General features: G+C 33.5%; 1 protein-coding gene across 6 annotated transcripts in view; it reads left to right on the forward strand.

The window, feature by feature from the left end:
* The window catches only part of BBS9 (Bardet-Biedl syndrome 9), a 445,357-nt gene that overhangs the window by 116,662 nt on the left and 303,263 nt on the right, over nt 1–25,432 (forward strand). For all 6 annotated transcript variants that reach the window (XM_063113569.1, XM_063113571.1, XM_063113574.1 and 3 more), the window contains exons 8-9: nt 40–223; nt 863–992. In XM_063113569.1, coding sequence (XP_062969639.1) covers nt 40–223; nt 863–992 — 314 coding nt within the window. The remainder of the gene's footprint in view (nt 1–39; nt 224–862; nt 993–25,432) is intronic.

Consider the following 25,432-nt stretch of genomic DNA (forward strand, 5'->3'; position numbering starts at 1 on the left):
TTTTTAGCAACTAAATTGATCTTGAGTTTTGCTTTGCAGGCGGATTGGACTCTAAATATTGGAGAGCAAGCCGTGGATGTATGTATTGTCTCTTTCAATCAGTCAGCAGCATCTGTTTTTGTTCTTGGTGAGAGAAACTTTTTTTGCCTTAAGGATAATGGGCAAATGCGATTCATGAAGAAGCTTGATTGTAGTCCAAGTTGTTTTCTCCCATATTGCTCAGGTGAGTAGAAAGATTTTCTTTTATCTGCTCCATATGTCAAGGCTATGTTATATACATCAGAAAAAGCCATCCTCGTACACATCTTTTAAACATGTAGGAAAATAGTTTAATCCCGGACATGGAATGGAAATTTTAACTTTCAAAGTTTGAATAGAAGTTTGATATAAAGCACACATTTGGTTTTGTCAGTCATTTACTTTGTACAACATGGCTTGTAGAATTGGCCTCCAGCATACATTAATGCTTTCCATAATGCAGCCGTTCAAGATGCTTCCAAGAGAACATCGGACTCTTTTATAAGCAGAGTAGTGATGTCTAATAGAGTGACTTATCTGTAGTGAATGCTCAGTAAAACATTAGCTTAAATGTGTCATATATTAATGAAATTCATGCTTTCTAGATGAAATACAAAAATGCTGGCCATTATCTAGTTACAGTTTCAACTCTGTAAAATGAGCTGTTTCTTTTTGATATTGGTATCTTACAGTTGAAAAATAATGTTTTATTACTTAAAATGTTTGCGCATTAAAATCAAGATATTAGAATTAGTTTGTGTCATAAATCCCCTAAAAGAGATAGGATATACTTTTGCAAATGACTGTTTTCTTATAATTCTCTTTTTGTATCTTCAACCTACAGTTTCTGAAGGAACAATAAATACTTTGATTGGAAACCATAATAACATGTTGCATATTTATCAGGATGTGACATTGAAGTGGGCCACTCAACTTCCCCACCTTCCTGTAGCAGTGAAAGTGGGCTGTTTGCAGTAAGTCATTAAATTTAACACAGTTTTATTAGAATATTAGAGAATTCTTTAGAAGTTTTACAAAACAATGGCAAGTGATTTTAGTAAAAAATGACAAGAGAAATTGTAGTGTGAATGTTAATATTAAAAGAAATTTAAAATATGACTTTTATTGGAAAGGAAGGGTATAAGAAGCCTAATTAGCACCATCAATCATTTTTATTTAGTATTTCTACTGAGAGATCCTTTGAAAGCTGTTGAAGATATCATGAAAATGGTTTACCTGATAGATTCTTTTCTTTAAAATAGAAAGGGATTGATTCTAGCACTTGATGGGTCCTCTTTAGAGATCATTTATTGATAGACCGTGAGACTATTTCACTTGTTCATAAAGTTCAGACCTTATTATGTCAAGTGATTCAGAATTGCTAATGATCGTGTCTTTAAGTAGTTTAGACTTTAAATAAGGCTACTTTGCATTTAAAATAAAAAACAAACTTCATACCTTATCATTAAATTTACAAAATTTCTCAAAAATGAAAGAAATGAGACATCTAAGTGAATAATTTTTCTAGTCATCAGTGTAAAAGGCAAGACCATGACAAACTGTTTAGCATCTCAGATTATGTTTAGGAATTGAAAATTTCAGCAAATGTGTAGAAACACAACTTTCTATAAAGCTGCATGGATTCTCAGATCTATTCAGTTATGCTTATTTAGAATATTTTATTGCACATTTAAAAACTACATATATAATTATTCAATGACACTTATAGTATCTCATCAGGATGAGTCCGCCCAGATAAGTCACTCTATTAGATATTATTATACTGCTTATTAAAGAGTCCTTTGTTCTCTTGGAAGCATCTTGAACAGCTACATTATGGAAAGCATTAATGTATGCTGGAGGCCAATTCTACAAGTCTTATTGTACAAAGTAAATGACTGACAAAACCAAATGTGTGCTTTATATCAAACTTCTATTCAAACTTTGAAAGTTAAAATTTCCATTACATGTTCAGGATTATACTGAGTATGTATATATTATTGTTGAGGGTCAATGAGGAGCATTCATATTTGCATTAATGGTTTATCTAAAGCCTGAATACTGAAAAAACAAAGGCAGAGTTTTGAAAACATTAAATATTTTAAAAAGAAATTGCTTCTTTTGTTTGATGAGAAAAGACCATCATATAATTGTAATTGCTATGCACTTAACAGAAATTACAGTTACTTTGTATCTGAAGAATAATTTAAAATTTTAAGATTGGCTTTTGCAGTGTCCACCAGATGGTCTTTTTAAGTCAACCAAACACTCAGAGGTACCAGACATTTTACATCAGGTTTACTTAGAAGGATTTAGAATAGGAAAAACATTTTGCCAGCAGGGCAACGTCAAGTATTTCTCTTCTGGGGGAGTAATTCTTGCAGCAGTTCATATATCCATCTAAGAGCTGTTCTCTTTGGCCCCCAAGTGACAGCTCAGGTGCAAGAAGACAGATCCACGCTGGTGGGTATGCGGCCCATCTTGGCTTATAATCTCTATGCCCTCCAGGAGCCAATATCTTTAAATCTTAAAAGTCATTGGGGTTTTTGAGTGTATTTTTGGCACAGGAGAGTTAGGGTGGAAAGACCTTATTGAGAACATTTAGTTGAAATACTTATTTTTCACATACATATGTACAAGGGATGTACCCCTTTTAAGAGTCACTGTACTTAGGGCAGTGAAAAGATATGGCTTCTCAGCAGGTATTTATTGTTAATTTATAGTTTCTGGTCCAGATGCAACTTACAAGGTAAGGGTCCAAATTATTATGAATAAACAACCAAGCTTCCATATAGTATGCATCATGATGCTTATGTTAAAAAGTAGTTTGTCATATCTTATTTTAGGTACTTGTGAGTGAACCTTCCTATTTCTCATAACTTTTTCAAGATTGCAATTGTAAACAATTGAATGGCAATATTGCCATTAATTATTCCACAATTAATATATAACAATAAATTTTACTTTATTCAGTTGAAGATTTTTTATTTTTTAATAAACTAAACATAAAGGGATAAGATTAGGCTGTTTGAAAAAATTTTACTGTAATTTTTATGACGTAATTTAAAAAGCTATTATTACTAACATCTATAAAATATTTATATTTAGAAGTTACTTGAAATGATAAGCACTGGAATGATTTCCCTCCTGCTTTTTGTTATCTTTAGGGTTAAACATTTTTGGTAGAACCTTCCTTCTGAATGTGTTTATTTATAAAGGAAATTGCTGCTATTTTAATGTTTCTTTTCAGTGAATAAGAAATATTGGAGTTGGATCAAGTTATTGCAATTATACTTAATAACAGCGTTTTGCTCAGAAACTAAGATACTTTATTTCCTCTCACTCCCACCTACTTGGCAGTCCTAGTCCTTTCTACCTTGTTTATTAATACACCAATTCTGTCTGTTTCCTTCTTCCTTTTCAGAGTAAACCTCGTTCTTGATAAGTGTTCTTTTAATTTAATTATTTTAATTTTTGTGAGTTAGACTAAGGGAATGTGAAATCGATATATAGGTTATAGAATCGAAAGAGCATGCTCTTTAAATTCTTAGCTATTACCGTTTTTCTCTCATTGCTTGAAGTAACTGTGGAAGACTGGTTGAAAGCATTTTACCTCTGTTGTAGTCACTTTCCCAAATGGCAAATAAAGATCATCGTTTATTGGTTGTTATTCTCTCTAGAGATATCAGATATACCTAAAAGTGGAAGTCTTATTTGAATAAAGTTCAAAGTGGTGAGAACTTTTCCAAACTTTAGCTGGCAATCCATAGCCATAGTGTTTTAAAACCTTATTACAGCTCATTTTTTAGTATAAACAATTTGGTCTAGTACGTCAGTGTTTTTCTTCCTAGGCTACGTCTACAGCAGTCACTTATTTTAACTTTGGTATATAATATGTTATTCTTTAGCTTTCGTTGATATAGTATTCTTGACCAAAATGTTTTCCCCATTTCTTCCCTGGATTTTAAAAATTTCTTCTATCTTTATGTCCTAGCCCAAGCTACATAAATAAGCCTTCCTTTCCTATTGTGGTTTCCTACGTTTCTGAATTTCGATCACATTTATAGTTGTGTTGGTGACTGCTGTTTGATTTTCCTAACTCCGCAACCAGATCATATATCCCTTTTCTGCTTTTGCATATCATACTGAATAATCAGTCAGAAAGCTGAACATATGGTATAGGCTCTATAAATTGTAGTTTGTGTGCATATATCAGGGGAAGGGGTGGATAGAAAGACCTTTCAAAATCTTTTGAAAAGCTTTTTTTTTTAAATATGAAGAAACCGAGACTCACAGGGGGAAAGATTATCTCTTTGATACCAAATTTATTGGGAAAGTATTTTTAATTTCAAAGCGACTTTCTTTTTTAGTTTGACTATTGCTGTTAACTTGTCATTGTTTTTTTGCATTATAGAAAGAGAATGTGAGCGTATACACTTTTATCTTTGCTATATTTTAAAGAATTTTCTTTGTGGCTTAATATTCCACATAAAATTTGTAAATATTTCTGGAATTAGAGTAAAATATAAATTCTGATTTTCAGACCCTCTGCATTTTTATTGATATTTTCCTCTACTTGTTATAGCTCAAGAGTAGAGCGTTATACTTTTAATACTATATTTTTCTGTCAATTTCTTGTTGAATAAACATTTTTTGTTTACATATTCTTGTTCTGTGTTACTCAGCTTATAATTATGATAGTAATTTTTTTTTTTTTTTTTTTTGGTGAGTTTTAAAAATTTACCAATATAAAATGACCTCTTTTGGGTTCCGATTTGATGGTTTTTTTTGGTTTGCTTCTTTGTTTTATTTGCTTTGTGTTCACTTTGTTATTGATTATTGATATGCTGTTGTCTATGCTTTTTCTTTTAACCTGTCACTTTATTTTGGGTGTGTCTGTTGTAAAAAGAATTTGTTTGGATTTTTCAACATTTTGAAAAACATTGTCTTTTAATGAACCCATTTGCAAATTGTTATAATTGATATATTTGGTCAATTTTCATCTTTATAATACTCCCTACTTTTTATACTATTTCCTTTGATTTCCACGTCTTGTGAGTTGGGGTTTCTTCGTATGTATGTTGTCCAGTATATTGGGTGGTACACATACCTATATATCTCTTGTCTTTATTTCTGTTAGTGTTTACTTCTCAATTTGCCATAAATCAAGATTGACTTCATCTTTCTTATCTTGATAGGCAAGGTGCTTAATGCTCTTGTTTCATTTGCTCCTTTTTTGTTTCCCTTGGTCCGCCCCACACACGTAGCCATGGGTGCGTGCACGTGCTTGTGCTCACGTCTGTCCACTCCCCCATCCCCACAGCCTCATTGCTTATTCTTTGCTGCAGCACCGTGGGGTTTTTAGCTGTAAATTATTATTAAACTCTTAGGGTTCTTTTTTCAAGAATGTTTCAAAATTTGTATTCACTTTTTAAAATCTAGACTTACAGTAACTCTTAGATTTGTATTCGTTTCTGTGTTTATTGAAGATTGCCAGTATTTCTATATTATGATTTCTAATTTTGTAAGTTTCTAATTTTGCTTCATCTCTCAACAGGTTGATTTAATTTTCCCAGGAATGATACAGGGTGTTATACTGCATGTATTCTCACATTTCCCCCTCAAACTTTATTGATACTGCTTCCTTATGTGTTTTTAAAATAACTTTTATTAAAAAGAATTAACTTTGTTATTTTTGTAAAATGTATAAAACTGTACTCACTATTTAAAACTTGAGCATTATATGAGTATAAAGAAAAAAATGTATAAAACTATAGTTCTTTCACCAGTTACCCTAGTCTTACCATCCAGAATTAATATTTATTAGCACTTACTAAATGTCAAGCCTGATATTTTTGTCTGCACCTTTGCAAATTTAGGCACAAAATAAAATTTACAAAGTAAGATCATATGGATTTTAAATATAAATTTATTTTATTCTGAAAGAAAAAAGAAATAGATGAAAGGAATAAATGAATTTTACGTAAATGCTTACTCATAAGAATATATTTTAGTCTCTATAAGACATCTCTGAACAGTAACGGGAAAAAGGTTGATATTTTCAGTTTTTTGAAGCTGCCTTTCAGATTTTCGCAGTGTCCTTGACTCCCTGTTGAGAAAAATAAGGAAGGCAGCACACTTATGTTTTCTTCTTCCTCGCTTCTTGCCCAGGTCTGATATTGTTGGTATATTATTATTATTCATTTTGTCAAAATTTAAGTCATTTACATACATTTTAGTCATCACAATTTTCACAGTCCTTTCATCCTGTCCACGTATCTCAGTGGACTCAAAGCTCACCTTCGGTTCTTTTACCATTCCTGTGTTATCTTGATTCATTTCTTGGTTAGTGGAGTTTAATCATCCTGTGGTTTTGAGGAAAGCCTTGTGAGTGTTCTTGTGTGCTTAAGAATCGTGTATTGTTTTTCTACTTGAAGATCACCTTAGCATCCCTCAGAATTTTGGACGTTCCAGTTGGTGTTGACAGATTCTGTGGGAAAATCTGAGACTAGCTTACATTATTTTTTTAAGATTTCTTGTTAGATGAATTATTTTTTCTGTCTGTATGCTCATCTGGCTTATTTTGTCAGTCCTTAAAGGATTAAAAAATTTCTCCTTAATTATTTGTATATACTTGTTTTTGTTCTTTTTATTTTGATTTCATGTCTCTCTACCATGTTCCTGAGTTTTTATTTTATTTTATTTTTTCTTGTTGTTGCTTCTTCTAATGTGGCTTTCATCCCCTGTATCTTTTGTTTGAGCTTTTCCAAGAAAGGAAAAATTATGTTCCTTTCATTTCATTGATACAATGTGTAACTATTTGTCTGAATTCTTTTTTTATTTCCTTAAGAAGTTGTTCCTGCTATGGATATTTTCTGTCTTTATGTTCCCGTTTTTCTCATCTCTACCTCTTTTGCTTTTTTCTTTGCAATTTTTACATGTAAGTCTCCTCTATATTATTTTGCAAGTACTGCTAATTTTAAAAATGGGGACAGCAGTTTGCTGAAGGATCATGTGGGGAGTGACGGGAGAGAATAATGGGCTGGGACCTACCTGAGTCTTTTCACCTCACTGTGTTTATTTTTCTCCTTCCCCTGGGGGCTCTTCTTTCTCAGTTTTTAGGGTTCAGTCAGTGAGTGAGTCTCACAGAAGCCCCCGCTGTGCCCAGTCCCAGGCCCTTGGTGCTGAGGACCAGTGGCTGCTGCTCCTGTCTCATTGCTTAGGGAGCTGACTGATAAAAGCATGGGCAGAGGGCCACGCCTTTTGCTCCCCTGTGGTTTTCTGATGTTGTATCTCCTGCATCCTCCCGTCCCCTTAGATCTCATGCCACTCGTCCAGGACCTGACTGTGTATCTGCTTGAATCTCACGTGCCTGTGACAGCTCTTGGTGTCCTATCTTGTTTGGTAAAGAATTTAAAATGTTTGACAGAAAAAGATGTGCATCAGAGTTTGTAGATTGTGATTGTAGTCATTGTCTTGTTGAATTCCTCTACTTTGTGGGGGAGGGAGGTGGTCGTTGTAATATTTTTGCTGTTTTTGGTGAGTTTAGCTGAGCCACCTTCGCTGGAATTCATTTTTTCATCAGTTGGTGTTTGTTGTTGCTGGGGAGAAATCTATGGACAGCCTGGTTTTGGTTTTGTTGTAGCTAGCCAGTTCTTTATGTCTGGGTGCTTGGAGAATGTTTTTTATTTTCCCTGTAAATTCCACATTTGCCACCATATATCTGTATGATATTGTTTTCTTTGACTTTATTGGGAATGTGGTGAATTTAATCTGTTTAAACCATTTGTTTGACTGCTGAAGAAAGCTTCCTATGTTATTTCTTTGATTATTCCTTCAGTTCTGCTTGGCCGGCTATTTATTTTGTTTCCCACGTCTCCCATCTTCTTCCTCGTGATTTTTATTATCTCTTTGTTATTTTTTCCCTCTGTATCCTGGGAAAGTGTCTAAAATTTGTGTTCTTTATCACTGGTTTGAACTTCCACAGCATTGGTTTTGCTCTTTCTTATGCCTACCGTGGGAGATATTTTTGTTCTACTGGAGTGACATCTTTCTCCAATCATCCCACATCCTGCATCTTTTGTGCTGTTAAACGGTACAGTACATGGCAAGTTACAGTTCTCGTCATGAATAGTACCAAGTACGTCTTACTTTGAAACATGTTGGTAGTGTTTATTTTGGGACTCTATCTCTGAGCATATAATAAGCCACTGTTAATTTCTGTTCTTTACTTGGCCAGTTGTTTTATAGAATTTGTGACCTCTGTATTGAAGTAGATAGATAGTGTGGAGGGGTCAAGGGCAATGGTAGAGGTGGGAAAGGATCAGTTGGGTAAGGGTAAAAGGTCATCAGTAGATGTCTGCACCATTTTCTGGTTTATGTAGAGCTTGGGTTTCTGAACCAGAAGGGGGAAGGGATTGGGGCCTGGGTAGGAAGAATGAAACATCTTCTTGCCTTTGTTCAGGTGGTTTCTGTGAAGTGAAGCTGGGGTGTGGCATGAGTTAAAGATGCGTTTTTAGCTTTATCTTCTTGATAATTAGTCTAAATTTCTCTTAGGTTCTGTATTTACAGTTTATGGGATTGTTTTCCTCTCTCTCCGACCCCCTTTCCTCCTCTTCCTCTCTCTTTTGAATTATTTTTGTGGCTGTGTCTCCGTCTCTTTTCTTTCTTGTATAGTTCTTTTAGTTAGCTGTTGGAAAGAGTGCATTGAAGCCTGTTACTATATTGAATCTAACATTTTGGAAGATCCTTAGGATCATATTATTAAATTGCAGAGAAAAATCTGGTTGAGAATTGGACTGGAATAATATTAAATTTAGGAATTCTTTGGAGAAATTGTCTTTTTTCCAGTTCAACTACCTGTTAATTTCCAAAAACAATTTCTGTTCAAGCTAGACATTGAGTGATGTTGTTTTTTGGAAGAAATTAAAAATAAAATGTGAAAGTTTTAGAAAGATACGTTCTTGAATGGTGGCTGAGCTCTTGTTTATACACAGCACATACTGCTATCTTTAGTAACATAATATTCTGCTGTCCTCCTGCTCAGTTAACGTTTGGTTTTATTTTGTGCAGTGTTCACTATAGCCACATTCTAGTTCAATGAAGGAATTAACATATTTTCATGCAATTTGACATAGTGGGTTTTGACATTAGTATGATTATTTTCCTAACTTTTCCTCCTCCCCATTATAACGTAGTAGTATTTATATTCTTTTGGTGATTTTTTAGAAATTGTGTTTTGGTTGTAACTGATGCTTTTGGCATTGTAATTAAATTAAGTTTGATTTAGCTCATTTTACTGTGTTTAAGCTTACCGAATTTCAGTGTTTTTACCATAATTTTCTTCTGAAAGATCCAGCTCCTTACCCCATTTTTTGCTTTTTTGTTTGTTTTCTTGTCTTGTTCTATTTTGCCTTTTTATTTAACTTGGGAAATCAAAAATATCTTCTTTACAGTATTATAGTGATACATCAGTTTTAAAGAAACCCACTTTGTGACTTAAGTGGCATAAGATTATAATTTGGGTTCATAATCAGAAATGTTAGATAGGGTGAAAGAACCTTTGGCTTGGATGGCCCCTACTAGAAAAGGGAGGCTTCAGTTTGGGGCCTGGTGGGCCTGCTAATGCGACAGGATAGATTGTAACTTAACACAGGAGTTGTGTGGGATGGAAGAAAAGAATTACATCATATTTAGTGTATTTTTTTCTTTTGCTTACTGTTGGTACTTTAGTAACTATGATTTAGACAAATTGTTTATGTCAATTCCATTGAAGAATTTTTGGGATAAGATGAATTGCATTATTTTTCATGGTTATTATTACTTGCATGCATATATTTTTCCATTGTGTGAGATTAAAGGTCGTTAATGAAATGCTCTCTAGATTTTATATTAATTGGATTTAAGCTGGTAAAGCTCAAGAATTGTGCTTGTTTTGTCCTTACAGCCACATGGCTAGGCCATTGTTGACATACGACCCGTCATTTGGTGTGCTGCTTTCATAAACTGTGGTACGGCTGCTTCGATAACTGTTTTATTGACATGGAAAAGACTTGCAGTAACATATAAATAAATTCGAAAGCCGTATCTTTATTGTTATTTTTCAGTTGGGGTTTTAATTCGCAGAAAAATTTTCGTTAGAGAGTTAGCAGTCTTCTTCTTGGCCTCATGTTTTCATTATTTTATTTTTTATGTAATAATGTAAAACACAGCATCCTCCATTTTCACGAAGAATGTAATAGTAATTACAGTTCCAGATTGTTTGATTTAGTTGCATTCCATAGTAAATCTGTTTAATTTGTCTGCCAGAGATTTTAGAAACACTGTATAGCCAAGGAAAAGGAGTTGCACTTAGAATGCTAGTTGGGTTTATGATTTTCTGTTTTATAAATTTAAAGTATTCATGGTAGAATTCTACTTATCACCACACATGTCCACTAAAAAACTTCTTAAGACATGCTGTCATTGAGGCAGTGAACATTTCTCAAAAATAAAACTTTCAGTCTCAAAGAAGATAATCTAGAGTGGTGGATAAAGAGCCTTTGTGTTTTGTGTTGGGTTCCTGATTTTCTATGCTAGAACAGGTATGGGGGAATCAGTTGTTCAATGGAGGGGAAGCCAGCAGGAAAGTGTTTTGCTTTTCAGTAGTAATGAAGGGTTTTACCTTTCTCTAAGCATATACCTTCTTGGTCCTTTGGTCCTGGAGATCATTTGTCTCAGGATGGTGACTTTGCTTTCATCTTCTTTGGGAAATACATGTAATTTTACATGTTCTCTCCTCAGTTCAAATACTGGGCTTTTCTGATAACTGGAATTTGATTCTGTTTTCAAAGATAGAATGAGTTTATTTTATTTTATTTTTTTTCCTATATGCCTCTATTTCCCAGAGGAAAAAGGTTACATTTTCTTAGTTGCTTACTGGAAAATATAAAAGGAAACAGTTTTTTTAAAAAAATTTTTATTTATTCACTTATTTTTTTGGTAACATTAGGTTTATATGCTGCTAAGGTCTTTGCAGAAGAACTTAGAACTTTGAATTTTATTTTATTTACTTTTAAATTTATCATTATACAGTGTAATTGATTTTCATCGCCCTTTACCAATTGTTCCCTTTCCCCCTTCACTCTCTCCCTTTCCCACCTCTAGCAACCTCAGTTCTGTTCACTTCTCTTAACAACTTTAACGAATTATTGTGATGGTTGTGTCTTTTTCTCCCCTCTTCGATTTATTTGTTTGTTTGTTTATTTTTATTAGCTCCTGCATATAAGTGAGAACATATGGTACTTCTCTTCCTGTGCCTGCCTTATTTCAGTTAACATAATTTTCTCAAACTTTATCCATATGGGTGCGAATGGCATAATTTCATTCTTTTTTAGCAGAGCAGTATTCCATTGTGTAGATATACCACATTTTCCTTATCTACTCATCTGATGATGGCATTTATGCTGGTTCCAACTCTTGACTATTGTAAATAGAGCTGCAATAAACATGACATGATGATTTCCATTCCTTTGGGTATATACCCAACAGTGGGATTGCTGGGTCATATGGCAGTTCTGTCTGTACCTGTTTGAAGAACCTCCATACTGTTTTCTATAATGGCTGTGCTAGTTTACAGTCCCACCAACAGTGTAAAACGACTCCCCTTTCTCTGTGTCTTCTCCAGCAACCATTATTCTGTCTTTTTGATAACAGCCAGTCTAACTAGTGTAAGATGATATCTCAGTGTGGTTTTGATTTGCATTTCCTGGATGCTGAGTGATGTTGGGCATTTCCTGTGTCTGTTGGCCATTCTTATATCATCCTTTGAGAAATGCCTATTCAGCTCCTTTGCCCATTTTTTAATTGGATTACCTGGGTTTTTTTGCTGTTAAGTTGTTTGAGTTCCTTATATATTCTAGATATTAATCCTTTGTTGGATGCATATTTTGAAAATATTTTCTCCCACTCTGTTGTCTTTTCACTCTGTTAATTGTTTCTTTTGCTGTGCAGAAGCTTTTTAGTTTGATATAATCCCATTTGTTTATTTTTCCTTTTCTTGCTTGTGCTTTTGGGGTGGTATTCATAAAGTCTATCCCAGTCCTACTTTCTGAAGCATTTCTCCTATGTTGTCTTTTAGGAGTTTTATGGTTTCAGGACAAATATTTAATTCTTGAATCCATTTTGAGTTGATTTCAGTATATGGTGAGAGGTACAGATCAAGTTTCATTCTTCTACATATGGATGTCCAATTTTCCCAGGACCTTTCATCAAAGAGGCAGTCTTTCTGCCAATGTGTGTTCTTGATGCCTTTGTCAAAGACCAGATGGCTATAAGTATATGGGCTGATTTCTGTGTTCTCTATTCTATTCATTGGTCTGAGGGTCTGTTTTTATGCCAGTACCATGCTCTTTTGGTTACTATAGCTTTGTGGTATAGTTTGAAGCCAGGTCATGTTATGCCTCTGGCTTTATTTTTTTTGCTCAAGATTGCTTTGGCTATTCGGGGTCTTTTGTTTTTCTATATGAATTTTAGGATTGGTTTTTCCATTTCTGTGAAGAATGTCATTGGTGTTTTGATGGGGAGTGTGTTGAATCTGTAGATCACTTTGGGTAGGGTGGACATTTTCACAGTGTTTATTCTTCCAGTCCAAGAGCATGGAATATCTTTCCATCTTCTTGTGTCCTCTTTAATTTCTTGTAACAGGGATTTGTAGTTCTCGTTGTAGAGATCTTTCACATTCCTGGTTAACTTTATTCCTAGGAATTTTATTACTTTTTTGGTGACTATTGTAAATGGGCTAGCTTTCTTGATTTCTTTTTCTGCTAGTTCATGGTTGGAGTATAAAAATGCTATTGATTTTTGCATGTTGATTTTGTATCCTGCAGCTCTGCTGAAATTATTTATCAACTCAGAGTTTTTTTGTAGAGTCTTTAGGCTGTTTTATAAATAGGATCATGTCATCTGCAAACAGAGACAATTTGACTTCGTCTGTTTCAATCTGGATGCCCTTTATTTCTTTCTCTTCTGTGATTGCTCTGACTAGTACTTCCAATACTGTGTTAAATAGGAGTGGTGAGAGTGGGCATTCTTGTCTAGTTCCTGTTCTTAAAGGAAAAGCTTTCAGTTTTTTCTGATTCAGGATGATACTGGCAGTGTGTTTGTTATATTTGGCTTTAATTGTGTTGAGATACATTGCTTCTATACCTATTTTGTTGAGAGTCTTTATCATGAAGGGATGTTGAATTTTGTCAAATGCGTTTTCATTGTCTGTTGAGGTAATCATATGGTTTTTGTCTTTGCTTTTGTCGATGCAGTGTATTACATTTATTGACTTGCATATGTAGAACCATCCTTACGTCCCTGGGATGAATCCCACTTGATCATGGTGTATAATTTTATGTATGTGTTGCTGTGTTCTATTTGCTAATATTTTATCAAAGATTTTTGCGTCCATATTCATCAAATATTTTGGTCTGTAGTTTTCTTTTTTGGTTGTATCTTTGTCTGGTTTTGGTATCAGAGTGATGTTTGCCTCATCGAATGAGTTTGGGAGAGTGGCCTCTGTTTCAATTTTTAGGAATAGATTGTTGAGAAATGGTATTAATTCTTCTTTAAAGGTTTGGTAGAATTTGGCAGTGAAGCCATCTGGTCCTGGGCTTTTCTTTGTCGGGAGACTGCTGATTACAGCTTCAATCTCTTTGATTGTTATTGGTCTGTTCAGGTTTTCTACATCTTCTTGGTTCAGTCCTGGTAGTTTGTGTGTGTCCAGAAATTTGTTCATTTCCTCCAGGTTTTCAAATTTGTTGGCTCTTAATTGTTTGTAGTAGTCTCTAATGATTCTTTATATTTCTGTGGGTAATGTCTCCTTTTTCATTTCTAATTTTTGTCATTTGTGTCTTTCTTCTTTTTTTAGTTAGCCTAGCTGATGGCTTGTCTATTTTGTTTATCTTCTCAAAAAAACAACTTTTTGTTTCATTGATCTTTTGATTCTTATTTGGGGTTCTGTTTCATTTAGTTCTGCTCTGATCTTAATTATTTCTTTCTGTCTACTAACTTTGGGGTTGGATTGTTCTTGTTTTTCTATTCTTTGAGGTGAAATGTTAGGTTGTTTATTTGCTGTCTTTCCATTCTTCTGAAGTAAGCTTTTATTACAATAAACTTTCCTCCTAGTACTGCTTTTGCAGTATCCCGCAGGTTTTGGTAAGATGTGTCATTATTTTCATTAGTTTCAATAAGTTTTTTGATTTCCTGCTTAATTTCTTCTTAGATGCATAGGTCATTTAGGAGCATGTTGTTTAATTTCCATGTATTTGTATAGTTTCCAGAGTTTCATTATTTATTTCCAGTTTTAATCCATTGCGGTCTCAAAAATACATGAAATAGTTTCAGTTTTTTAAAATTTGTTGAGACTTGATTTGTCACCTAACATGTAGACTGTTCTGGAGAATAGAACTTTGAATTTTAGAACTTTAGGTGGACTTAGTTCCTATATTCTGTTAACCACTGTATGGCCTATAGTTTAGAACTAGGTTTGGAGTGTAAATCTGAGTTTTGCCAAAAAAAGAGTGTTTGTAAATATATCTTACTGTACAGGCTAACGTTGGACTTAGAATCAATTGTTATCTGAAAGGAAATACAAAAAATACAGCAATATTTATTGCCTGGCATGCACTGGCATCATTGTATGAGTAGAATCCTAAATTCTACAAAAAAGTACATTGGTAGCTTATTCAAAACTTAAGTGTTTAATGTATCAGATTTAATAGCTTAGAAACCTTCATTCATTCCCTACATCTTCAAAATAAAAAAAAAGTTTGGGAGGGTGATGGTGAATATTTTCATATCAAGAGAACAGAATATTAATTAAAATTACTAAAAACTGGGTTAAAAATAAAATATATAGTCATATAATCGTATAATGTAATTTCCCTTTGTAAATTTAACTTGAAACTCATAAGTAAAACCTCGTCTGGTAAAACATGGCTTTAACTCTCAATTATCTGACCTCTGTGATGCACAGAATCTGCCAGATAGGAACATATTCTAAATATTCTAAGTGAATAACTGTATTCAATGGTTTTCCTGTAGTTAGGCACAGAAAATCCCCTTTTGTTCACTAAAATGCAGTTTACTGTTTAAAATAAGTGTAAAGTAAAAAGGGAGTTACTACCTGCTTTAATGATGTGCTAAAAAAAGGCATACACCCATATATTTTGTTTTGAATATGCAGTTTTTAAAACCATGGAAGAAAACTGTACTAATTCAGAGTTAGTGTCTTTCTTTTAATTAAGTTGGAGATGAAAAATGCCATTATTGAAGAGTAATTCATTAATACAAAATAATCTAACATAATGAACTATGTTCTAATTAGAATTTGTATTCTAACCTTGATAAGCCTTGGCTAAATAAAAACTTTGCTCTGTGCAGAAAGAAAGATTTATTGTCCTTTTCCCCTGGTATTTCATCCCCAAATTATCTTTAATGTTCAGGTTTCTTAGAGTGAGAGTATTTAATATTTGTAGATAGTTAGCATGTAGTACATGTTATGAAGATATTTTATGAACATACATTTATTGGCCAACTAGTAATATATTATTTCACCATAACACTGTTCTAGGGGTTCATATGATGATAAAAGCTAATTTATATCACTCATTATGTGCCAGGCAGTATTCTGAGTGCTTTGCACATATTGACATGTTTAATTCTTCTAAGAACAGTTACTATTGGTACTATTATTACTATCCTCATTTTATAGATGATGAAACTAAGGTATAGAGAGAGCAAATAACATTACTGGACTCATAAACAAGCATATAATCACCTAATTATAGGATAAGTGGGTTAGTATTATCATATAGAAAAGCAGAATATGATAGGGGTCTTCGGAGTATGTAGTCTCCCACTCTGCTGGAAGTCCCAACGCTTTCTGTTTCTACTAAAAAACTCTCAGACATTTCCCTTCTCTAACACAACTGTTTCCCTTTCAGATTAGTGCTACCCAATATTCTGTCTTTTGAAAAGAAGTATTTTATTTAAAGTTATAATCATAAACACTTGAAAATCCAGAAAGTGGTGCTTAAAACAAAAGTTATTACTTCTGGAGTGTGGGACTGAGGGATGGAAGGGTCTGGATGTGCTCTTTAAATATCTTTTAGAAAGTCTCAGGTGTTCTAAAAATCAACTCAAGTCTTTGGTGCTGCCAGGGCTCTTTCATTTAAATCTAAAATAGTTTAGATGCATTAGATTTAAAGATAAATTGTTTGGAATGAATGAAAAATGCGAGATAAATTGTTAAGAATTTAAAGTAAGAAGAACAGTATTGTAGAAAGTGGTTTTCTTTTATTTAAAAGAAAAATTATGGTTTGTAAGTTAGAAATTACTAGTATTTCAGTAGTCAAAATTCAATGAAAAATATACAGTACCTTTTGCTTTTGGATGCAACATTTCAAAATGCTGCCTTTTATCTTTCATTTATATTTTCAACAGCAAATTTCTCCCTTCTTATTCCATCTTGCTACCTTCATAATTTAAATGAATGGGTACAGTTCATATTAACTGAACATTTAAAAATTTTCTTGGAAGGAAAATTATTCTAATTTGGACCATATACAATTTACATTTAAGAATGAATTTTGCAATAAGTATGAACATTTAGTTATATAAAAATTATGCTTTTCCCTTTTATAAAACTTTTATTAGTGATGAAGCAAGCAAATATAGCTTTTAAGATCTGTAGTTAGGAAAAAAACCCACTTTCCAAAGCCTCAGCTCTGCCCGTACTGTATGCATCATGAGGCTAGTGTGTGAGCGAGCAAGCAGCTAGAACACAGTTTCTATGGAAACTACAGCCAGTATACGTGACGTTTAAGGGAAATATACGAAACATTGAAACACCATCAGTGGGAGTAATAAAAGGATGGAGTTAAGAAAGTTATGTCACTGCGTTTTCGGTTTCTGCAGGTTTCCAGATGGTGGGAAGTTCTTTGTTAGCCTCTCCAACCTGTCTGTCTGTTCTTCAGTGCGAGTGATATCACTGCAACTACTGCAGCCACTGAAGCATCGCCATATAAAAAAGGCAAAATTTAGAACTTACCACACAGTTTAATGGGAGGAAAATTACAAAAATAAGTTACAGTTTGTTGAAAGATTTGCTTTTTAAAAAATATTTCTTGGTGTGTGTGGCATAGAAGTATGATGCAGTCTAAGATTAGAACTGATTTTATTTCAGTTGGTGTAGAAATTTTTTCATGACTTAGAATTAAACATAGGGATTTCTTTATGTATCATTGAAGTGATTTACTTTTTAAGTAGGGAATATAGTTGTAGGTGATCCATTAAACCTGTGCATTTGTTTTACTCCTTTTCCCCCTGCAGACTGTTATATCTTTGCCAGAAATGAAAATGTGTATTATTGTTTTCTACCCAAAAATTACTTTAAAGAAAGAAATATTAATTATTTGTGCTAATTTCAATTAAGTAAATGTGCTTTTTGTAGTTTAAAAAAAATCAAAAATAGGGTGCAAAGCAAAGCAAATTTCTTTTTAAGTAATATGAAATATTATGAAATAGTTTTTATTTATTGGTGCCTGCCTAAGAAGCAGATCTCATAAATACTATTTCTTTCTGTTTTGGTACTTTTATCAAATAGAATTTGTGTTTACCAGCATTTAGATAGTGAATCCCTTACTCTTAACTAACAAAGTCACAGTCTTTATGGTAATTTTGGATGAATTATTCATCTTAACTCTCTTTTCCTTTTCTATTCCTTAATTGCTTAGTGTATAAAAACTGGTCTTTTAAGAAAAGTTAAGTGACTTTTTTTAGAATTAGAATAATTTTTATCCATGTTACTTCTATTTTTAAATGCTAAAACTTAGAGTACAAGCAATAGCTATATGTTGCTTTTAGGGAGACTATTGTCACTTTTCTTGCGTTATTTTCCCCAGGTACATACCTTTCTTTCAGCTTGTATCTATTTCATGGAAATTTATTTTGAAAAAGTCTTTTAAGTTCATATTACATTTGAGTTCAGGAAATCCAATTGTGAGATTTAGATACCTATAGAGATATTAAAATGAATTAATGTAGTGCCTTGATTTTGGCAAATCTCATTCTTAAACCATTTGAGCGATCCAAGTGATATTTAGATATCACGAGCTGGTAGAAGCCCAGTGAGTTCTACAAGTTTTGGTTCCTTCGATGGTTTTTGTTCAGTAAGCCATGTAGCATGGGAACAGGCATTTGTCTCGTGGTGTGAATTCTAACAGGTCTTAGCTCTCAATCTGGGCTTTTCCTGTGGCTGGAATTGGAGTCGTATGGTATGCAGTCTTTAGGACCACTTCAGTTTTAAGTCTTTGGGGAGAACTAGCTTCTCTAGCTGAGGTTTTCTCCAGGAAATTGGCTTATGGAATGGGTCTTTCTTCCTTTCATAGAAGGTCCACCCTTTTTCAGTTTCTTCATGCATGGCAGTGAGTTGTATCCAATGAATGTTGGTTGAATGAATGAAGGATGAAGAAGTTAATGAAGGAATGGTTTGAAAACAAGTGACTCACTTAGAGGAGGGTTCAAAGGCATACTGCTTCAGAGCCTGAACACTTTGCCTATGGAAAATTAAAAGTGCGTTTAGTTTAGCTGCTTAATTTTATTTTATATTTTTTGACCATGAGGCATTTGTTGCAGGGGTAGGTTAAAACTATGGCCTAAAAAAACAGGGTTTTCAGTGTTGTGGGAATTTAATTTAGTCTTCGTAATTTTATTTTCTATGGGTGGTAGAGATTTAGTCTTCGTAATTTTATTTTCTATGGGTGATAGGGATTTATTTGCGGAACATTTATTTGTTTGTTTAGGTCAGACATTTTACTAAGCTTTTTAATTCTGTCAGGCATAGATGAATATCTCATGAAGAGTCTTAGATCCATATTTAATAAAGGCCATGACCTCAATTTGAATTTCTTATGAGGGCACTTCAAAAAATTCGTGGGAAAGATTTGTATTATCTTTTAATTCTATTTTGTATATGCATAGTTAATACTTACTATGCTAATAAGTATGCCTGTAATGTTACTTTGGATTGTAGAAAGAAATTTCAAAAGAATTATGTTTTTCTTGGCATTGACTTTATGTCAGCAGTCATGAGTTCAAGTGTTTTTATGTACAAAATTTCTCATAGTACTTTTAAAAAAGCAGATTTGGTTATCTTCTAATGGAGTAATGTATGTCGGAATTTCTTTAACATATGTTTTACATGAAAATATTTTATATCCTTACCAAACTTGTATGTATACATACCAGCCCAGGCCACTCGAAATATATAATTATAAGAAAGTGAAAATAGAAGGGGTTATAGCCAAAAATTGATATCAGAATTACACAATATCCTGATGCTCTTTGGGAGAAACCTCAGAGTTTCAATGATGAAATGAACAAGCAGAAGACTCAAAGACACGTCTCTCTTGTAAGAAAGATGAATCAACGCAGGTCAGAGTTTGTAACGATTTCTACCTAGGCATGGAACAACTTCATACCAAATGCAAGATTCTGTTGTTTCTATTGAAATACTGTTTGTGGGTGTCACACAGTGTCATCCAGGAAACTCAGTATAGAAAATTTATAGTAAACTTGAGTATCTTTTAGGATAGGTAAGAACAAGTGTAGTGTGGTATCTATGGTTTCTTTGCATTTTCCCTTTTTGTATGTCTAAATAGTATTTTGTCTCATTTAATCAATAAATAGAACCCATGTCTATAGACCATTGGTCCAGAGAGATTCATATAATTTTAATTTCTGTAATTATCAATGAGTGATACACTTTGTTTCTCCCATATCATTTTTTTATTCTTCATTATATACCTCTTTGTCATCTTCTGCTTCTGAGAGACAGTTTTTTTCTTATATAAAGAAATCTGAACAAAATTTTATGTGTGGCTTTAATGTGACTGCTGGAAATATTTTCACTGTACCTCATTTCTCAATGGAGCACGTTACCTTGCCCTAATGTGGGGGTGTCTTGAAGACATTTTCTCCCTTTCTCTCAGAGTGGCCTGAACCTCGTAATTGAAAGCACAGAAACATAGCTCTGCAAATCTTAGTTTAAAATATGCTTTCTTAGAAGCCACTACAAGTAAGTTATTTATTTTGTATTATGTGATGCTTTTTAACCTTGATCTTGCCAATGAGAGCAACAAGAGTACTTCTGAATATCTTTCCATTTAGAAATGTTTACGTCTATTAGTAGCAGCAACCCCTCCCGACTTCCATTCGTCTATCTATTTGCTTATGCGTTTGTGTGTGTGTGTGTGTGTGTGTGTGTGTGTGTATGTTCGTTCCCCCTCACACTTGATGTGGTGTGGGTGGCTTTTGGGAGAGGGGTGGGGGAAGGGGTCTTGGCTGGAGGCTGTTGCTGATTTAAGGCAGTGGGCATTATTCATATGCAGCATCTGCCCTATCACTTCTGCTAATGTGGCTGACCCTTTTAGCTACTGAGTACCAGAACTGTAAGTGGCAGTCTTTAATGTGATACTTTAGAGTTATGTTCTTACTGAGTAAATCACATTTAGAAGCTTTTATGCAGTCATGTTCATGCATGTATATTAAAAAGTCTAAACATGATAAATATTAAAAATGAATTTATATTCATGAAGCCAGATTTGATTTTCTAAGTAATGACCAATTCACCTAGAAATTCAAATGGTTGATTTTAGTGTTTATTTATGTAAACTGACACAATCAGAAAAGTAAGTTATGCTATGATATTCTGTGCTTCATTGCAAGTGGTTTTCTTGATGATAAATGTATTTCCTCCGGTGCCTTTTCAAAGAGTCTCTTCTTTCCTAAGTAGAATTTGTTCTAGTTGGAAGTAACGTAATAGTATGTTTACTGTTAGAGTGAGACCAAGATGATCTTTTATTTAGTCTTTTATTTAGATATTTTATTTAGGAGCTTTTTCCTTAGTTAGTAGTACCACCTGAGTGGGCATATTGAACATTTAAAATATATTTGTAGACTAAAGGACATACAGAGACATTACACGTACATAATTTTACAGATTTCTTCCTTTAAGGCAAGCAGTGTTGGCATTTGTACTTAAATGATATTGGATCTAAAATTGGATTCAAAGGGGCAGAAATTCAAAGGAATTTGGCTAAACCTATTCATAATGTTAGAAAAAGAGAGATTAATTGCCATTGATGTTTAAGAGTAAAAATCTTAACCATACTGGAGAATTCCCTGATATTTTTCTCCTTGTATCATTTTCTTAATGTTATTCGTATACAACTCTTGGTGTTTATTTTTAAATTTGATATGAGAAATTGCTGAAAAACATTTTTAAAATTAAACTTCAAAGACCACAGCAGTTAAATTTCTAATTATTTGAAAAAGCAATAAAATGGGCAAATTAAGAAATAATATTTTATAAGAAATGATTTTTTAAAAAACCATAGCTTTATGTGATACCTAAATTTTGAACTTTAATTCTGCTTTCACTCCTTAATTAAATTTCTAATTTTTCCCTATATTTTTGCGTTTCTACAGAGTTTGTTTTATAACTTACATTTAAGTTGAAAGTAAGTATTTTATTATTATTTTAGTTTGTGGAATAAAAAATATAGTCCCAGGTCATATTGGAATAGAGTGGCTTTCTGTTTCAGAAAACATTGACTTTGAAGAAAAGATGTGAGAATTTAAAACACGGCTATGTAGGCAGATAAATAAAAAAAAATTATTTTCTAAAAATATATTGCAATGTGATTTAATTGATACATTGACAACTGTTTAATACGGTCTGTTGACAGAATAGCCCAGAAAGTATTATAATTGGGTACTTTTGTTCATTAGTGACTGTTGATAGTAGTTTTCTGAATGTATCTTGGAATTGGTTAGTAGTTGTAAGTTATAGATCTGTGGAAAATATTACATTCTGTATGCACAAAATCATTCGAATTTAACTTGTGGATAGATAGTATTTGATCATATTTTGATAAAACTTTATTGATATATTGTAAACAGATTTGACATCAGTTAATTTAGAGCAATTATCTTATATTCACTAATTACATTATATAATTTAATTATTTGGCATGCTTTCTTTTATTTTGGGCTTGTAATTTGGAAATTCTTTCAAGTCAGAGAACGATCACCTGCTTCGTTGAGATTGTGGTAGCCTAAAAAGAGCAAGATGAGACTCCTGGTTAAATTAGACCTCTGACCCAAGCTTGGCGGTTCTCTCAGCTTGCCAGGGAAAACATTTGCAGGGTTCGTTACTTTTTCTTCCATCACCTTGAGAGGTTCTACCCCATTTTTCTCCTCCATTGACTAACCTTTGACTTTCCAGGCCTGCAATTCTTTCCAACAGAGGCAAATAAATACTCTGGTATGTGAAGATTAAAGGCCTGTGGCCCCTGCAGGTACCCTGAAGCAAGTTGGTTCAGAATTAATTTGGCACCTCCAATTGTGGTTTATTTAGGATAGAAACCGGATAGAATTCAATATTGTATCTAGAATCTTAGGACTTAGTACTTTTGTTATAAACAGCAGAAGTTAAAAAAAAAAAAAAAAGGACCAAGTGCCAGTAACATTTACTCTTCAAAGGAAAATTTTTGTCTTTCTGTGCCTGGTTATCTTCAAGAGTTGCAGAGTAAAAAAGAAAATTTCAGTGGAAATATATTTCCTTCTGATACAGAAAAGATCTTTAAAAAAGAGTCATTGTTGACATGAGAGGGAAAACATTCTGATTTTCTGGGATGTAAGCCTTAAAAAACAAGCCAGAGTGAAAGAACATGTAGAAATGAAAAACTCATGACTCCAGGAGGTGACCTATTGTGAATTATTTCTGAATCCAGTGGGTGGCTCAGATGGATTATGTTTTTACTACATGCTTACTCCTGTGAACTTATCTTACTGAATAGGCATCAGCTTTGATTTAGGGTGAAAATCTATTTAATTAATACCACCGTTCTAAATACATAAAATTATTGCTACAGAACATACTTTATGGTATATACTGTAAAGAACAAAGTAAATTTCTTTATGATTAAAGAATGGAAAGAAGCATTTCTCTAAGAAATTGTGACTATTGATTGGTTTTTAGCAGGCAGGGGGCGACGTAGTTTATAGATTTTAGAGTCTAAAACTAGTGGATGCATTTTGCCAATTACAGTTAGGTGATTCTGGCATCAGATATAGTAATCTGGAAACAATATAGGAATCAAGAAGCAGAGAAGCAAGAAGGACTAGCTCCTTTCTTAGGTACAGTGGGCAGAAAAAGACATAACCAGTGCAGCTGACTCCTGGAAGTCAGTTGATTGTATTTTGTTTAGGAACATAAGCTAAAAGTAGACATTTGATAACAGTTGTGAGTTGGCCGGGTGAGATGGCACATTCAGGATAATGAAAGGATGCTTCTCTTTAAAAACTGAGCATAGGACAAGAACTAAATTTGTTAGACACAAGTACCGTCATCTTATTGAAAACTCTTTGAATAATTATTTACCTTATAAATAGTTATCAAAGACAGTTTCTCAACCCTGCATAGTTTTACCATGGTGAACCTTTTGAAATTTCATTGGGTAGAATTTTATTACAGCCTTCTCTCATTTTTAGGAGAGAGATGCTCAGCTTTCTTACTTATTTTTAAATGTAGACTTTGAATTATTAATTTGAGAGTAGAGATAGGAGAGATCATGAAAGTGCCTTAATATCATGAAATTCAGAAATATCGTGGCTCAGGAATATTTTTTAAAATGTCGGGATATCATAAAGTTTAAAGCAGAGGACTCTGGCCCACAGGCTCATTAGCTCTGAGACCTTGAGCAAGGTATTTAAATTCTCTGTGCCTCAGCCTCCCTTTCTGTAAAATGGGTCTGGTAACAGTCTCTACCTCATGGAGTTGCTACGGGGATTGAATAAGTTAAGCACTTAGAAGAGTGCCTGGCACATGGCACTGTATACATTTTAGCCAACATTGCTATTAGTTTGGGTACATTTGCCAATTTGCTCACTTCTGACAATTATTTTACTAGAGAGCCTATAGCTACAGTTATTAAATTATATCCCTTGCACAAGTACACTTGCCTCTGAATGATATTAGAAGATTGGGCCCAAGATAGGAAAGCTAGGCAAAGAGTTAGGTATTTCCTGGTAAATATTATGTTATGGGTCACTTGGTCAGCAACATCACTTACTGCCCGTGTGTGCAGAGTTCTGTTTTAACTTCCTTTGTATGCTGGATTGCATCAAGTTCAGACAGTTCAAATCAGATGGAGTTGGAAATTGTGTTTCTTAGAGGGATTTGATTCTGGAAGGCAGCTAGTTATGGTTTCAAAGATTAAGGACTTGAACTGTAGTCCACATAGAGGCTAGGCTGAACTGGTACCTTGATGAAGTAAAGAGGAACAAGTCATGCTTTTCTTTTTTTTTTTTTTTTTTTTTTTTAACACATTGAATCAGTACCACAACCAGCCTGGGAAAACTACTTTGGTTAGTGTTTTAAATAGGAGTCAGTAGTCTTTCGTTGTTGTAGTACTGTTTTTCACTTAGAGAAAATTTGGAAGATGGTTATCTGTTTAGTGCTGCCAAGTATATTGTTATTATGCAGACCCTGCAGGCAGCAGCTGCAGTTGTTTTCCAAAGGACATGCAACCAATCTAGCTATCGTGCACCCAGCTTTAGTATCACTGGCGTGCGCTCTATTTTTGACTCATAGTTGCATGATTACTAATTAAGACTTTCAGTCACAATATTAAAATTGAAGGATGGGTATTGTATTTTGATGGTCTGTCTTTTCTCTCAACTGTTCTTGGTTTTAGTCTTCAAAATACTACTATTATTTTTGAATATTTCTGATCACAAGTGTATGTTTGATTTCTACCTATTATATTATTATTATTTTTGGTTCAGGGTAGTTATATGAGCATATGTTATACTGAAATGATTTATTTTCATTTGACCCAATTACTTATCCCTGAGCCATCTGAAATAAGATTGAGCTAATTTGTGACACTGTTTTTCCCAGTAATGTTGAACTGGAGCAGAACCACTTATTGTGCTAATGCTGTCTTCAGAAACAAACAGATGCTCATTTACAAAGACAGAAAAATTACACACTCTAGTTGCATTTTAATCTTGCAGTAGGCAATGAATGTATAGTATTGTAAAGGGCATAGTTTGCCTTTTGACATGGTTTTTTGGCATGAAACTTCATCTGTTAAATAGCAATCAAAATAAAAAGCTGAAGTAGGGTGGATGTTTATTCTCCAGTTACAGTCATGTGTCCAGTTTTGTACCAGACCTGTAAAGTAAATGTAGTAATCAATAATAATAATGATAATAGTAATAATAATGACCACAATAATAATATAGTATTTATTAAGCACTCTCTTTGTACCAGGCTCTAGGCTAAAGCTCTTCACATTAAAGAATTCACACTAGACAA

The sequence above is a fragment of the Cynocephalus volans genome, chromosome 11 (assembly GCF_027409185.1).
Source record: "Cynocephalus volans isolate mCynVol1 chromosome 11, mCynVol1.pri, whole genome shotgun sequence".
Classification (NCBI taxonomy): Eukaryota; Metazoa; Chordata; class Mammalia; order Dermoptera; family Cynocephalidae; genus Cynocephalus; species Cynocephalus volans.